The sequence below is a fragment of the Lagopus muta genome, chromosome 12, assembly GCF_023343835.1.
Source record: "Lagopus muta isolate bLagMut1 chromosome 12, bLagMut1 primary, whole genome shotgun sequence".
Taxonomy (NCBI): Eukaryota; Metazoa; Chordata; class Aves; order Galliformes; family Phasianidae; genus Lagopus; species Lagopus muta.
In genome coordinates this window covers 13,219,951-13,237,725 of record NC_064444.1, presented here as the reverse complement: position 1 = coordinate 13,237,725, position 17,775 = coordinate 13,219,951, and the positions used below count along the sequence as shown (strand labels likewise).

General features: G+C 36.5%; 1 protein-coding gene across 1 annotated transcript in view; it reads right to left on the bottom strand.

Annotated features, from left to right (window-relative positions):
• Positions 1 to 6,319: 6,319 nt before the first annotated feature.
• The window catches only part of TENT4B (terminal nucleotidyltransferase 4B), a 36,816-nt gene continuing 25,360 nt past the window's right edge, over positions 6,320 to 17,775 (bottom strand). Inside the window, exons 4-12 of the mRNA XM_048958363.1 lie at positions 17,345 to 17,465; positions 16,242 to 16,349; positions 14,972 to 15,100; positions 13,470 to 13,683; positions 12,463 to 12,589; positions 12,261 to 12,364; positions 10,305 to 10,492; positions 9,579 to 9,743; positions 6,320 to 8,307 (exon numbers count right to left, since the gene is read on the bottom strand). Of these exons, the coding sequence (XP_048814320.1) occupies positions 8,128 to 8,307; positions 9,579 to 9,743; positions 10,305 to 10,492; positions 12,261 to 12,364; positions 12,463 to 12,589; positions 13,470 to 13,683; positions 14,972 to 15,100; positions 16,242 to 16,349; positions 17,345 to 17,465 (1,336 nt within the window). The 3' untranslated portion in view covers positions 6,320 to 8,127. The remainder of the gene's footprint in view (positions 8,308 to 9,578; positions 9,744 to 10,304; positions 10,493 to 12,260; positions 12,365 to 12,462; positions 12,590 to 13,469; positions 13,684 to 14,971; positions 15,101 to 16,241; positions 16,350 to 17,344; positions 17,466 to 17,775) is intronic.

The following is a 17,775-nucleotide window of genomic DNA, read 5'->3' as shown; positions in this document are numbered from 1 at the left end:
CCAACGGCTAAAACCTTCCAGCTGTGCTCGTGGGTGTGATCAGGACTGCACCAAGAGCCACAGGTCAGACCCGTTTTACAGTGCTTCTGTATATTGAAGTTGGTCTATATTAAAATGTAACATTTTCTTCTAGAAATTGAATTGTTCACAACAATGCTGAGTGACAGCAGACCCAGTCTGTGCTTGCTGAAAAAACTATTGTGATGACCTTATTGAGGGGTCACTCCTCCTTAACTGCTAAGTTACACAAGGGAAGAAAATAAATAAAAGGACATTTCTCTGTTTGGTACTGCAACGCTGCAGGTGGGGCTTCTAATAGAACTGACGACGTTATTGATTTAAGGAAAACAGCAAAGGTTAAATCATTTTATCATTGACTGTGAAAATAGCTAACTGCTCTCAGTTTGCACTTCCAGTGTCTCCACATTAGCAGCCACAAGGACATATTGGAAATCAAACAGAAAACTTTGGGTAAATTACTAAGGGCCAAACAGACCATGTGTATTATCAGGGAAAATTGCTTTTGCATGAGTTGTCCTAGAACAGGAAGTTGGTAGAGACTCCACTGGAAAATATGGTTTTACTTAAAAAAAAAAAGAAAAGCCAGTTTTGAAACAATTGAAAAAAGAAAGCGTGGGCAAAATCATCTGGTTAAATCAACATAGCCCCATTACATGGAGTTTTAAGGAAATAGCTGACTTCTTGAACACTAGATTTAGGTGGTGATTGTGATTTTAATAGACAATACTCCTCCCCTTTATCCTTTATACTGAGAAAAACCTGTGCTTTGCTGCAAGTATTTGGCATTTTCAAGCATTTTAATATCACGATTATCTCAAAGCTGAGAGGAACTAAGATGATAGATGCTTTAGTTTTTTGTTATTTTGAAATCACAGAGTTCTGCTGTATCAAAAACTATGACTGTGTTGAAAATGGATTACATAAATTCTTAATTGATGCCAACTGGCAGCTGGAATGGACGATGGCTGAGGTTTCCTGTACAGGCCAGATGTGTCACAGAACTACAGGAAGTGTGTAAAAATTGAAATATCGAAGAGGACGTGAAACAAGAAAGGGAAGAACTTCCTATAGTGAGATCAGGAAAGTAAACATCAATTCTAATTTATGGCCTTTTACTGATGCACCAGCTCATCAAAATTTTAACTGTAGTTTTCCTATTAACTACACTATCAACTAGTACTTCCTTACTAAGCCACATTAGGATATTCAGACTCTCCCAGAGGTACAGACACAGTACCTCATCACACAGCCCAAGTACTGTGTTTTTCATGGGATTTTTGCCTGTTGATACCTGCAGAAAGAGAATTGGCATTATTTAATGAATTGCTGTTTTCTATTGTTGTTCTATTGTTATTCTACTGACCAGCACCCTCTGTACCTATGAAAGTCTGAATTCCTTCCCTTTTATGTTAATTCTTCAGCTTCCAGGTTCCTAACTTCGGTGTTTGCCAACGTACTCTGAGAAGTTTGTTTTGGTTTTGATAAAGCATCACGTGACTTTCCTCTCAAGAATGGAGAAACCCTTAATTGCTAGGTGCATTTAAATAAAGCTCTTTGTCTAGGAAGGCAGGTCCGGTGAGCGGAGCCGCCCATGGCCGTCCCTGCATACACAGGGAGATGCCAGGCCAAGCACAGCCCCTGCTGCAGCAGCTCCTCTCTCAGGGGCCGGCAGCTCCTGCCCATTGGCTTCTGAACCCTGCTGATACTGTCTAAACTTTTTTTCCTCCAAACACCAAAGTTTGATTTTTTCATCCATCCCCGTAGCTCTGGGATGTGGGATGTATGAGGAATGGAGGTGAAACTCAGCAGTACCAGACAAACTCCTACTACCTTAAGTTCCTAGCACCTATGTACAAACATTATAAAGCAGAAACCTTTGAACTACCTTTCTTAGATGGAGTATGTTGCTTAGACACTGCGCAGAAGTCATTCAGCAGGTGGCACACACTGCAGCTCTGACGTGGTTGAGGTTTTCAGGAATTGGACTGCTTTATTTTGTCACCTTTAGGGATACAAGTTAACATCATAACATATGTTTAGTAAGACACATTTTGGTATAAGTAAAATTTTTTCTATAAGTACAAAATATTTTCTATATTACATTACTTTATAAATTATTCCCTTGCACTGTTAAAAATTTTGAAAAGGCAAACAAGCTAGCAATGAAGGAAGAAAGTAAGAAACATTTCCACCTGCTGTTGGATCAGCCATTGATTTTTCTGAGGATGGTTTTCTCATAGTTACTGATTAGCAGACAACCACAAATTAGTCTGATTCAAAATCTACTGCAATGAAGAAAAATATGAAACAAGCACCTCAAACTTCACCGTGCCTTATTTGCTGTGAAAATGACAGCAGTCCTGTTTGGAAAGGCCATAGGACAAGGGAAATACAAACAGTAACCACTACATGGTGCTTCACATAAACTACAATATCATTGTAAAATAAAGAAACAGAAATATATATACATTCACACTCTCAGGTGAAACAACCTGTTGTGTACAGACCAGTGAAGCAGATTTGTTTTGTTTTTTAAGGTGGGAACATTACATTCAGAGAAGATAATCTTCCTTTCAAATATTCCTTTCAAAACTCTATCAATTTTCACCTCAATTCCTGCCTCTCTGTAGAGGGCTGGACAGGGTCTGATAAATACCACATTCACTACCAAGACTTCGCACCACAAAACTGAAGGTTGGCTTAACAATAAAAATATTTAAAAAAAAAAAAGGATTATAAGACTCAAGTTAGCAAGTTTTTGTTTATTTTTTTTTTTTTTAAAAGCAACCAAGGATTAAAACGGCATCTTTTAAAAGCCACCTAGCAGGAGAAAGCAGAAGCAAGACAAATTAGAATCAGCCTGATTGCTAATAAATGCCTTTGTAGCTGTTTATAGCTGCTGGGGAGCATAGGAATCTAACTGACTTCAGTGGTGAGATTTACTGCTCAGCTCATTCAGTACCTGATAAGGAATGCTCAAGCAAACTGACTCACCGGAAGCCTTGTGGTGTCTCATCGTTGTTCATCTTGGAAGGCAAAAAGATGGCATTCCTCTATAAGACTTTTACGTGGACTATCTCCAAGATTTCTTCTATTCATTTTCTCTTGGTGTTCTCTTGCTTATTTGCATACACAAACGACTTTCAGGATCCCATCAATTTTTACCAACTCATTTGCAGAAAACAAAATGTATGTTTTTTCTTTCTCTTGCCCCGCTTCATACTCACATTCACCACTGGTTGGTGCGTAGGAGAACAAACAAATGGGAAGAAGCAATTATTTGAAGTAGTTACTGCAATGGAAGAATCGTATGAACTGTACCCCAACCGTGTCTGTGGTTGAGAAGTCTACTAAAGGCACCACACTTCTGGTAGAAATTAATAAAACGGCCATGGTCACTAGATAATAAGAGTTAACATCAAAACTACTGAAAATTAACTCATCTAAATTTTTCTGTGACCTAAAATGTAGATTAAATTAATCTAGCACTATCATACTAAAATGCACAAGTAACTGGTTTTGGGCTACTTTATTCCTTTTTCAAGTAGATGCTCAAATTTTGGGCTTGTCAACCTAATAAGGCTATCTAACTCTTAATTCTTCTATTCCCTCTATTACTCAGAACAGCATTCCATTAAGTAACTTGGAGAGGATTCTATGTGTTGGATCATTTCTCTGGGGTTATCTCAAACATCCTAATCACCAACCTTTGAAGATCAGTAATTAGGCTCAGAACAAACTATTACTGGAAAAAGACCATTAACTTCAACAGAAGGAGCTCTGCAAGTGTGACAGATTTTAGGACCACGAAGTAACGAAGCTGCTTTCAACTTACAGGTGAAGCCACGAATAGCTGTCTATCAGAAGTACTGGTCAATAGCTCATGGATGTAGAGACAAGACACACTAACACTTTGGTCACTGCAACTGGAAAACATTTTTGAGAAGCTATTTAACAAGCTCACGGAAGCACTACAGATTAGAAAATAAAGCTCTCATGTTTTCCCTTTCAGGAGAGAGAAACTTGCAAGACATAGCAGATTTGATTCTAGAAAATTGCATTTCTAAGCAAAAGAATCAAGTTGTAGGAACCAGCAGTGTAAGTAGTCACTAGTTTTTTCACTTTAACACTGGCTGGAATAATTAAATGTATTTTTTGTTGCAGCCCCTGAATGGGGCATTCCTCTTTCTAAAGTAATTGCATAGTTTGTTTGTTTGTTTTGCTTTGGAGTCACATGGTAACATCTCACATGAGTTTTAGCACCCACCAGATGTCAAGATGCTGACCTCTTTAACTTGATGTCCGTTTTCATGATAAGACCATTGTCTAACCACTTGCTCACATTACATTTAGGAAGCACACAAGGGGACTCCAGACATGAAATGGAAACTTTCCATTTTTGAAGTACATTTAAAAGGAAAGTTTGCCACCAATTGGAAAGCTTTTTATTTTCAAAAGATTAACAAAATCATTTTCCTACAACTTCAAGACTGAAAATCCAAACTGTAAATTCTGAGAATCCTGCAAGGAACGTGGAGATAAAGAGAAAAGAGAATCATGTCATGAGTCACAAACAAAGCTTGACTTACATTTCAGCTTCTTTTTTTGCCACACTGTAAAAGAATGGCTGTAAAATAAATAATACTACACAGCTTTTTAAGAATAAAAACAATCTGAGCTACCTTTTAAAAATGCTAACAAACAACAACCAAACCACCAATCCGATGTCCCAGCAGGAGGATGTACAAGCATTTCAGCATCTCTAGGTGTTTTAGAAGGCCTGTGTTATCAAACTGGCACAGCAAGGAAGAATTCAATACGTAAATATGTATATGTCTTCCTACTGATTTATGCAAGGAATTGCATAATTATGTTATAATTAGTTAATAGAATTAAGAGCATAAACTCATAGAAATCAGCCATGCTTCAGGATTTGTGCTAACAAAGTTTCCACCGAAGGCAACTGCTATTAAACTTGTGTGTACATCCACAATGCCCTGCTCAGAATGCAAGGTTTGGACAACTCCAAACGGAACACAAGATTGGACAAGTTGCCTACATTCAGAACGGAGGGGAATTAAAGAAAGGTCATAGTAAAAAAAACCTGTATACACGTATATCCTTACAACTTGTTCTCAGAATATTCTGCTTCGGCTCTCTTAAAGCGAAAAGCTGCAGGGCAGGCCCACCTCTGCAAAAGGTAGAGGTGCCCAGCAACCAGCGGGTGAAGCACCCAGACACTACAAAACCTGAAAGAGCTTTGAACACTGTTCTTTTCAGTACTGTGAAGGGAAAAACGGTGAGTGCCAAGAATGGTGATAAACTGCAGTAGTTAGATTAAACATTTATTTTTCATATATTCACAAAATCTTCACAAAAGTATTGAAACTCAAAAAGGAATTAGACTTGAGTCAAATACAGAGATGAAATGTACAAGACAAATGAGCAGGCAAACTAAAAGGTCTTGAAAGTATTTTACTTCAGATTGAAAAATGAACAGTTCAACTGTTCTGTTTAAATAAAGATTTGCAAGATATACAGTATTTTATGAATACAATGCTGGTCATTTGAGGCAATGTAAAATACCTCAATTCTTCCTTCATGCTTTTTTTTTTTTTTTTTTTTTTTTTTTCTTTTAGAAAGATACTGTTTACCAAAAAGAAACTTGAGCAGTCCAGGAAAAGCTATTTTCCATTAAATTTATGAAAACCATAAATTGAGGCAAACCTAAGATTCCCAATGGAATCAAGATTATCTTCCCGCTACCACCACCTTAAAATTATCACATGCTTATTGGAACACTAATATCTGCACCCTAAGAGTACATTTGCTTTCAACAATGAGGGTGATTCCTTTAAAAACACTTCAGTGTGGTAAATGCGATACAGATCTCTGCAGGTACTTAGTTTTGGAACAGTTTTGCTAATAGCAGCTAACAATACTGGATTAATATAATTTATAAATAATTGTTCCCTAAGCGGTGAACATAAGTCTACACATTCACAATAATCTAAAACAAAATAAATACTGTGATTATGCATAATGTGGAATAACTTTTACTAGTTTCTATGAATAAAAGCTCAACGTCCTGTGGATAAAATTATCTGATCAAATTAAAATATGAATCTCATTTCTTTTTTAAATATTGTCAAATTAACATCACTTAAGCTTAGTGTTTGAGTAACTGTTAGGACTTTCCACACTTTTGGAATATATATATGTATTCTTTCCTTTTTGAAGTAAAACACTTTAACATTGAAAATGTTTATTCCTTTAAGTGATGACATCAGTTCTGGTCTTATTTGTGCTTTTTTTTTTTTTTACTTTAAAAATCATTGCACTCATTAGTGCCCATCAAAGGTCAGGTTGGTCTGTAGAATCCACAACTGTATACGTACTAAAAAAAGAAAAGCTAACACTACTTTTTATAAAAGCAACATCTCCAGAACAGCTGCATTAAATACAGCCACGTACGCCGGGTACAAACTTTCCTCTTAAAAGAAACGTGTGAAAGTAAATGCCACTCAACATTTTAGCACTGAAGTGTCCCAGCCCCTTTTCCAAGCGATACCTGCAGTTACGCATCTGATGGGCGCTCGTGGCATGGAGCTCACTGCAGCGAGGCTGACGTGACTGAACCAGACAAATGCGGAGTCTGAATTTAGTGATCATTACTTCAACGAAGAGATGCTATGAGATATGAAAGGGTTGGGTTTTTAAGGCAATACAAAATATATTTCATCATTTGATTTTTTTTTTTTAATAATAATTAAGTGTAAATACAAAAATGCCTTAGAGGGGAGTGAGAAAAAATACTTTAATTGTAAAATTTACTTAAAGCTTCAACAGTTATCATCTCCTACAGGAGTTAGCAAAAATATAAAAGACAAAAAACCAGACCTAGAATGGGGAGGGAAGGCACAAACAAAGAGGCATGGGATCCAAGCAGCCCAGGAATGCAAACGGCCTGTAGCAAACCGAGTTGTTTTGGTTTTGTTTTTTTAAACTAAGGGGGAAAAAAAAAAAAGGAAAAAAAACAAAAAAGAATCACCAACACCAACCAACCAGCCCTCCCCAAAGTGGCTTACATCAAAAAAAAGAGAAAAAAAAGAAAAAAAAGAGGGAGGGAGGGACGACCACTAAGGGGAGGAAGAGAAGGGTGCAACTATAAAACCCCACTGCCCTGAAATGATGGCACTCTAGAAAACAAGGTGAAAGTTACTTCTCCGAGATGACAAGCTCAGTGTCTACACAAAGTACAGCTACACTTATACAAATGAAATGTTTCATTTGTCACCATAAAACTTTCTTCCAGAGGAACAGCTTTTGCAGATCAAATGTTCTATTAAACCTTAATGCCAAGAAAAGAAATTCTGAGCAATATAACTAGTAATGTCTCTTTATATGGATGTTAAGATGACAATTCAGATTATTTTCCAAACTAATCCTGAGAAAAATTTATGTTTACAATTTAAACAGTAATGTTATGTAAAAAGTATTAACAAATCCACTATTACAAATGTCAGTTTTCCTATATGGTCATCTATATATACACAATAAAATGGTAAGTATATGCAAAAATAATAAAAAAATCATGCACAAATTACTTTCACGTTTAAAGGCTGGGTTTCCCTCAAAATACAATTTTTGCCTTTTTATTCTTTTCCTATTTTCTGTGTTTTGTTAACCACCCCTTAGACACACTGAGTACTACCCCTACAGGTCAGCATGAGCTGATGGGAAATACATTTATTTTACATTCAAGCTTTTATATCCTAAATGACCCTGTTGTAGCATATGACTTATCAAATGAGCAGACTTTTTCCTTTTTTTTTTTTTTTCCTTTTAAAATTTTTTGTTCTTTTTAATTTTTTTCTTTTTTTTTCTATTTTTCTTTTTTTTATTTATTTTTTTGTAATTATTATTTTTTATTTTTGCAGTGATCAATCTTCATGATCCGTTCCGTGGCGAGCTGGGAAAAAAAAATGCAGTTGCTAATCAATGTCCGAACAGTCTGAAGCTCCGGAAGAGATCCAAGGAGTCACTATCAAACTATCCTGTAGCATGAGATCATTGCACACAGAAGAACAGTCATAAAATAGGCAACTATCTACAAAGGTCTGAAAGGGCTGCATCCCTCTTGTGTTTCCTCTTTTTGCCATGGAAATACTGATGGTGTGATTTGCTGCCTTGATGTTGTTTGTTTGTGACTGAGGTACCGTGGCTTGAATTTGCTGGACCTTGGAAGCCTTTGTTAGACGAGCGGAATAACCGTGCAGATCCATGCTGCAAAGAGAAAGAGGGCCCAGTAAGTCCATGGTAAGAAGAAAGCGTGGCGATTACACAAACTTATCTGGGGATAACAAGGACATCAGCTCATGAAAACGAGTCCACAAAGGAACTGGCAAGGCAGAAGCTGGGCCATTGTTTGAGCGGCAGAATGAAACCACAAATCTTTCATTTTGCCAACTGCAAACAAATCTCATCTCTAGATCCAAACCACACGTCAACAGAGTGAAGAATACAGCACTTTGAATGTTGAAAATGATAGAACTGCTCTATTTCACCCACTGTGCACCCATCAGAAACGTGTTATATAGAAACAGAACTCCATAATCCGAGAAGAGATGAAGATTGCTCAAATCTCATAATCGGTGCAAATTAAGACATTCCTTTAAGATCAAGACTAATTTTACATCACATCTTTCTGCAGATGTACAATACCTCAGGTTGTGTGTGTTCACCTGCCAGTACCACAGCTGGCTCTGTGCAGTAACACAAACATACATGAATGGTATGTCTAAGGCCTGTTTGTTTAAACTGTCTCATTCTTAGCTAGAGAACATCAGCAAACAGGAGGCAGCAAGTCGTCAAATTTACTTTTCAGGAACACTACACTAGGTTCCAGACTATTTTTCATTCATTAAAATAGGCCTAAGTTCTGAAGAAGTAGAAAAATTTGAACTGCATATATTCAGAGGTATACTGAATATAGAGGCACACTGTGTTTCCAGATTACTGAGCTGTCACCAAAGTGTTTTTCAAAAAGATAAATCCCCTGGTGCATAAGCTGCTAGGTCTCACCACAGAGATATCTGAATTTAAGGGGAAAGGAGAAGGAATTTCATGTACCAGCAAGCATCTCCTTTACCAAAAGGCATTTCAGCAGAGATCAACAGCTAACACAGCAGTCAGTCATTGTTTTACACACACATTTTTGCTTACTGTTATTTACTGAAGCACACACAAGTCCAATTATTTCTCATGCTTTGCAGTTAAGAATGGACTGACAAAATTTTTGCGAAGAAGATTTTTACAACACAAACACGTACTTCTAACTAGTCTAGACTTCCCAAAATAAAGTCAATCCTACTGTCATTATGTTTAAGCCTGGAAAAAGCACAAAACTAAGCTAGAAAGACAACTGGGTGACTTGAATGCAAACAGTACTCAGTGTTTTCTAGTGGAACAAAGGAGAAAAACACAATGTTTTCTTTCCAGAACAAACTATCCCTCCATAGAGGGTGTGTGCTATAACATTTAAACATTTCACAAACCTGAGATTTGTTCGTGTTGCTGGATGTATTGCCTGCTTGGCTGCTTTGTGTTTTCCCACTTGACTGGGAGGATTCCAGTGATACTTCTTGTGACCCCACTCTGTTTGTTGTAGGCTGGCGACAACTCAATTGCTTAGAGGTTTTGCAAGGTGTTCCATCAGAATCCTTCAGGAAAATGTAAAGTATAAGTGAGTTTTTCTTAAGAACAAATATGTTTTTCTTTAAGTGAGTGAGTTTTCCCTTAGAAATAAAGCTAGCAATGGATGAAACTTGAAATGTTGTTTATTAAACTTTCAGTTCAGAATTCTTACTGACTAAACAGACTGATTTTAAAGCATATTGGTTCATGATTCCAATGTTGGAATCTAATATTTTTCATTTATTATTTCTTAATAGAAATCTCATTCAAACAGATTTATTTCTAAGACATTTTCTATTCTAATTTTTTTTAAGTGTACAGATCAGAACTACCAGTCTTTTTAAAAAATACAGAGATAAAAAGGGCTATGAAGCTTTGTATCTACTGCACTGACTTCCTTATATGCAAGGTGTCAAAAAACACACTGCAATTTACGTGTCCAAGAACTGCATAAGAGGGGACATTTACGCAGGTTAGGATTCTGGATGAAATACTGAACTCTGGTTCTATGCTTTCCAAACGTCCTCTGTGGCAACACCAATAAAGAGAACAGTTTAAAATCAAAATGCAGAAAACCTCCAACTTACTACATCACTAGAGCTGGACAGTGTAGATGATGACGATGATAAGGGACCTGATGAAGAATTTGAAGAATGTTTACTAAGTGTTTCTGAAGTTTTATTTCTAGGTTTTCCCAGTGCTTCATTCTCTTCAGCGAGATTATTGTTGCATTTGTCTAGTTGCTGATTATCTACTATCAGGGTTACTCCGTTACCTATTAAAAATGAGACAGAAGCATCAATATACATTAAGTGACATTAATTATTATCTCTTTCAATATATGCACCCATTCAGGTATTATGTATCTATTACATCCAGCAGGACACAGACACACATCTGTCTGTACATACTTTTAATACATGCAAGCACATTTGTATGTTTGTGTGTGTGTACTGCATGCAGCAAAAATACTTTGCAGAGACTACGGTGGATTACTGACAAGATCCATTCTTGTACACTATGAGAACAACCAGGCATTACCCACAGTGCAGGATGAAGGAGAGATGAGGCGTGGAAGAGGGAAGTCAACAGAGCCCAGATGTGTGGATTAATAGAAGTGCTTTACAGCATGCTTAAACAGCACTCTATATTTAGCTTTATTTTAGGTCTAAATACTGTTCCTATGCACTCAGCATTCAGCAACTCCTAGCTGGAGTTGAAGCTCCTACTGGAGCTGCTAGGGTCATAAGAACTTCAACTAACTCTCATTCGCTTTGTATAACTCCCTCAACTGAAAATACAAGACAAAGAACTCTTATTTCTTAACTTCTACTTTAATAAATAAAAAGAATCAGAACTTTAATCTAAACTAAACCTGCCAGGTGAACGTTGCAACTGTCACCATTACCTTCCTAATATAAGGGTATAATTACTAAATAATTGCTTTGTCCCATACATTGCACCTTGGAGTTACCTCTGCTTCTTTCCCAGTAACCAGTATCCACATTAAAGGCTGTCAGGCTTTTCTGGACAACTTATATTGAACTGGCTTTCTAATAGAATTATGTAATACACGTTTATTGCACCACTAGCTTTATTTATATACAGCTTCATACGTCTCAAGAGGCAGATAAGTCATGCTACGGAGCTTGCAGGACCAAACTGCGGTTGACTGCCATTGCCAGTGGTACAGCAGTGCCACAGAGATCTACAGAGAGGTAAAACAGAAATGGCCCGCTGGGGGCCATTGGGGAAATCACTAAAAATATCTTTAAAAACAAATAAAACCCCAGCCTAGCCTGAAGACCAGTATTTGTGTGTCTTCTCTGATTTAATGGCTAACTGGAGAAGACTTCTGGTAGCTAACATTCTAAAATTAATTGTAGAGTACTGTAATTAATTTGAAAATTTCCAGCTAGCACATACACCTACACCCAAAGAGAGTGACAACTTGTTACTGGGCAATGAAAACAAACATTATTTTAAAATACACTTTTCAACAAGATCTCTATATAGACCTTGTGTGTTTCCATTTGTTAGTAATAACAAAACATCAATCGCAAGTCTTATTTCTGTTTTAAAGACTTATTTTACTTATATGGTCAATTCTTGTTTAAATACTGCTTCTGTAGATAGACATTATGTTAAACATTAAAAATAAAAGCTGAACAAAAGGTAAAGATTTGGATTTTAACTAGCATTCCTAATAATTACTTTTCAGACACTATCCACAAAGGAAGTGTGACAATAACAACATGTGATTTAAATCTCATGTTTGTCAGGAGCTTAGTTTCACAAGCCAGCACTGTTTACAGACCTCCATACTGACCAAATCTAACACTGTAGAATAGTGATGCTATGATACAACCTTTCTTGCAGAAGTTTAAATTCTCTGGGTGAAAACACAAGAAAATCCATCTCCACTTTGCAAATAAACTTATATTAAGATGTATGCATCACCTTATGTGGAGCAGAAGCAACAAAAAAATGCACATAATCAAAATGTACAGGAACTCTATCCTGTATGCTTAGTCAAATCTTACCATTACACGAAGAGTCAGTCCTACTTTGCATTCCCCACTGCTTTGATATCCAGTCTCTGTAGGTGGCCACTTCTTGCGTTACTCTAATGATTCTACCTAATATACTGTAAACCAGGAGAAAAGAAAAAACTCCAAACAGTTAATTTCAGGTACACAAGAACATAAGCAATCAATGTCTGAGATTTAGACTCATAAAATTTACCTTTCAGTTTCGTTGTTGGGATAATATTTAGCTATTGGGGAAACTGCATGGCTCAAAACAACATAGGCATAATCAAAAGCCTGTTTCACTTGCATGGCACCATATGAACTCCTGCCAACGTCATTACCTTAAAATAAGAATATAAATGAATATGTGAAACTGAAACCATGATTATCTGCTTTCCGACAGGGGACAGTTACGTTTTTTTGTTTTTGTTTTTTAACTGTCCTTAAGTTCCATCTCACTACAGTTAAACGTTTACAGTACAAGACTACTACAGATATTTACATGTACGGAAGCCAAAAAGAGTAAAAGCTCAATACAGGAATAAAAATACAAATAGAAATAAAAATCAGGTGCTGCATGTATTACAAATGTAACAGTGCTATCTTGGGTGACAGATTGGACGAACGTACACTCTTTTCTAAAACAGCACTTCATTTCCCACTTCGGAGTCCAGCATTCATGTTAACAACTGAATTTAACATAAAGAGACAGATTATAATTGCTAAAGAATCACAGAGAAGGGGCTGGACAAGATGATCACCAGAGGTCCTTTCCAAGCCCTACAATTCTGTGATTCTGTGAATGAGAAGAATGGGCATAAGCATATACTGTGAAGCAGGAAGGTGCAACTGCGACAGAGGCAGGCACAGGCTTGGAAGGGAGGTATGCACACACAGCCACCCGTATTCGTGCCTGCATTCCTGTAGCTGTATCGCTGTCACAACTCTTGAGGACCGTAAAGTTGTTTGGTGTGCCTTTTTATACTTATATTTCCTGACAGAAGCACAGGCACACTCTTGGATAGCAAGACAGAATTTGCTAGGAGCATTTAAAATAAATAAACAAATAAATAAATAAAATCACAACATTGAGTGCATCTTGTGTTCTCAGACACAAGCAATTTCTTAAGATTTTTGGTGGTCACTACACTATTCCTTGGTTTAACTCTTGAATTTAGCATTCTCTTCGTCAACACAGAAAAGCATGGTTTGTGAGGATACCTGGCTGTAATGGATCTTCAATATACAGCATGGATGGTCTATAGCCATCTAGCATGCTTTTTTGCACTTCGTCTTTGGCAACGTAAGAGCCACCATCCTTTATTCGGATTCCAGTCTTCAGATAATTGAAGTGACGTCCATATAATTCAAAAAACTCTATTAAAAGAACACCATAGTTGGCATTGGGTGTGCAGGCATCTTCTCTGGGATGCAGCTATTAAGAAGAGAAGAAAAAAATAATGTTCTTAATACTTCAAATGCCTGCAAGTCCTCTTCTGTTTACCTTTATATTATTTTCTAATTCAAGGCAAGCACGTTGAAATATAATAAGTAACACATAATAAATAATAAAGCAGACATATCTGAATGTAATAACCATTCTTGATAAAGCTGTCCTGCCTCTTTGAAACAAGATGTAATCAAAGCTTTTATAAACTCATTACCTCTTTACAATAAGGCTGGCAAGTATTTCTGCCTTTATATTTGAATGTTAAAGGCGTTTCTAACATTTATATACTTTGTATTTGAACTTTCAGTTCAGTAAGTCAACTTCAGTGCCAATGGCAGAGCACACACACAAGAAAAAGAATGCTCCAGAATCAATTTGATCTTCAAAAACCTGGGTTTTTAATACAAATACAGGATTTCAATCTACAAAGCTATATAAATAAACCCCCTTACTGTTAGGCACGCAGCCTAAGAGATTACAGATTGGTTTTGTAATTGTTATAAAACCTGACTGGATCAGTTTTTGCTAATGGAGACGCCACTAGTTACAGTTTTTAAAAAATGGGAAAGGGAGAGGTTTGGGTTTGTTTCACAAAGATATGCCTGTTACGTTCATTTCTTTTCTGCTTGGCTGTCAAGTGAAAATTGCAGCGAGCAAACACTGATCTCCAGCTCAAGGGTCAGGTTTAGAAGTAACTACAGTGTGAAAAAGTACAAATATACACACACACATAGTGTACACACGTAGTTAAAGAGTAAGATTAAACACAAGAAAAAAAATGAGGCTAAAAGAGAGAACTTGCTACTTTGTACCTCTGCAAAGTGTTTTCTCAGCCCAAAATAACAAAATGGATTTAGCTTATGAATTCTGTTCTCTAGTATTCTGTTCTCTAGTATTTAACAGACAGTAAAATCTTTATTCTCTTCCAGGTGAAAAACCAAAACAAGCAAATAGAATTCTGTTGTATTCATTTAACTATATGCAGAATGTATGATCTTGAAACCAAGTGTTACGAAGAACAGCTGTGCCTAACACTAACAGTACCAAGCTCCAGACCTGGTATGAATACACTAATGGATGTTCCAAACATCTCCTCTAATTCCAGAAGCAGCAGTATGGAAGACAGAAGAGAAGACAGCTGCGATGTGACTATTATAAATGAAAAGGGAGTGCAAAACCACAAACAAAAGGGATTAAATTATTAAGTTTAGCAATTAAACTCTTTAATATATGCCCATTAGCATCAACAGATAATAGATTTCATTAAGCTTACCTGAAGGAAACTGACAGCCATTAAAAAAAGACTGTAAGAACCAATTCCACCTGTGAATACTTCATTAAGGTCCCTCTGCAACAGGAACTGCTTCAATACTAAAACTAGATATGGTAATACAGGGTATTTCTGAAAAAGAAGAACAAAAGTTTCAGGATACCCTGATGCATACAAACAGCTGATGCTAAAAAGCTGCACATATACAAATTTTATGAGGAAGGTTTATGTAAGCACACACAGACAGGACTAGACAGACAAGTACTCAAGGCTATTATGCCAAAATTGAGCAAAGAATAAAGATTTTTTTTCTCCTATAAAAGTTCTGTAGGTTTAAGTAGAAGACAGCATAGAAACAAATTGAGTTACTTTCATACTTACTACTATATATACATAAAAAAATGAACAATTAACAAGTTGAACTCCATACATCTAGCTCATCAGCAACTGAGAAAATCCCCCAATACTTGGAAGTTACCTTGCAACTCAATGACATTATCAAGACAGATGTACATGATTTCTAATCATTTTGATTTGAAGTGCTTGCTTTACTCAGACTTACAGATTTTCCCAAAGGAGTTTTGCTTATTTAACTACTGAAACACTTTTTCTTATTGTTAGGCTAAAAACAAAACAAAGCACTTAGCAGTAGAAAATCAATACCATATCACCAAAATGAGACTGCACTTCATATCCTTACACAGAACATGAAAATCCAAGTAACATTTTCTAAAACACCTACCACAAGCGTCCCATACACCAAATAGCAAGAAGTATATAAAGACACTGTAATATCCAGATACTGTAATACATCCAACATATGGAGAAAAAAGCCAAAAGGCAATAGGATCCATGAGACAGCTATCAGGGAGCTCCTGAACCATAACTCGCTGTGTCTAACTTTATCAGCATTTGTATACTGGAACAATATTCAATCGAGACCAAGATTATTCCTACCTGCTACAAGACTGCAGAGCACTACTGATTTTATGTTCACGGAACCACAGTTAAAAGAGCAGAACATTCCAAGTCAGTATTAGTGCATTTTCATTAGTCACTGTACCACTGTAACATTTCCATATGTATTCCCTTTGTACATTTTACTCTTTTCATGTATTTGATGGCAATAAACCTAAGAATTACATGCAGTACTACCAGACAACAAAAACTAACTGTGAATGCATATCTGCAGTAAGGATGCAGCTCGAAGTAAAACAAATTAAGTCATCACATGAATATAGAGCTCTATAGCCCTATCACAGTATTGCCTAACCTTGATAAAATCTTTGATGAGCTGTGCTGCTTTAACCCCATTCTGTACATTAAAACTGATATCAACTTTTACTTCCGTGAAGGAATCTGTCAGTTTAATAATAGGTACCTGCAAAAGAAAGACAGATTAAGTCAACACACTTCCAACACACGTTTGTTTTCATTCTTAATGCTATGCATCAATAAAACCGATATATCTTATGAATTCATGGAGAAGGCAAATAAAAAAAACAGGTCTCCTAACTAGTTATGAACACACACTGCCTACCTGTTCACATTTTGCTTTTCTTAACTCATATATGTTGTTTTCAGTTCACTACACTGTTTTAACAAAACATAACACTGCAGCTTCAAAGTTATTTACTTTACATTGGTTTTAGCCAGTTTCTGGTGCAGCGCAGCTCTAGCAGGAGAAACAAACAGCAGAGGGAGACAAACGCTTAAGAAATAAATGGTAACAGACATACTCCTAAGAAAACACACAGATTCCTCAGCAACATTATCTTTAAACCAGAAGCAGAAGGTATTGAGAGCACTCTACTGTATCTCCACCTGCATGATTTCTAAATTATGTCTTTCACTAATGACAGCAGTCAGACATCTGCTTAAACTTCAACACCCTTACCACAGTCTTACAACAAGCAAAAGGGAGGAAGTCAGAATAGAATTAATCTCATCCTGCACAAGAAATACCATTAAATATTTATGCAATACTTATACTGTACTCATTAATTCTATATGAAAGCATATTATGTCTGCTTACTTACAATAAAAAATACATATCTTTCACTTACTTGCTACAAATTCTGTCCAGAAATTTACAAGTTTGATCTCATTAATTCACCTCAATGACTAGCATAACCACACTTGAAAGCAAGCATATGCTGTGCTGTGTGGAAACTCTAAAGACTTTTTCCCAATAGACGAAATGTTTTCTTGGAACACCACCAATTATTTTGTCAGAACTTAAACCATCATTAAATAAAAAGTTTCTATTTTGATGTGAAGTAGCTTCTGCTTATGAGTATTTATCCTTATAACACGATCCTCCTTAGTCTAGAAATTTGGTTTAAAAAAGGAAATACCCTTCTTTCCCAAACTTACAGTTGCTTTATCTAAAACCTTTACTGAGTTTTCATCTGCTACATTGTGCTTTCTAAGAGCTTCTTCCAGGGTCCAAAGGGGTAACGTCTCCCATTTTCCAAACACAACTAAGTCAATATCGCTGAAATGAAAAGAAGACATAGATACATTCAAATTAAAGGACCAATACACCAAAAAGACAGACAATTGATACCCACATGTAACTAGAAGTAAGCTGATGGAATGCAGCTTAGCCAAATAATTTATTCTTTATACTCTTTGGAAAGGGGTGGGGGTGAATTCTTACGCTTGGGAAGATAAAGAACATTTCAGATTACCAAGAGCAGAGGGCTGACACACGTACAATCAACTGGCTTGCCCAAGTCAGACATGAATCTCCTCACATCACACAGTCAGCAGAGAGGGATCAGCTTCTCCAGAGTAATTTAGAG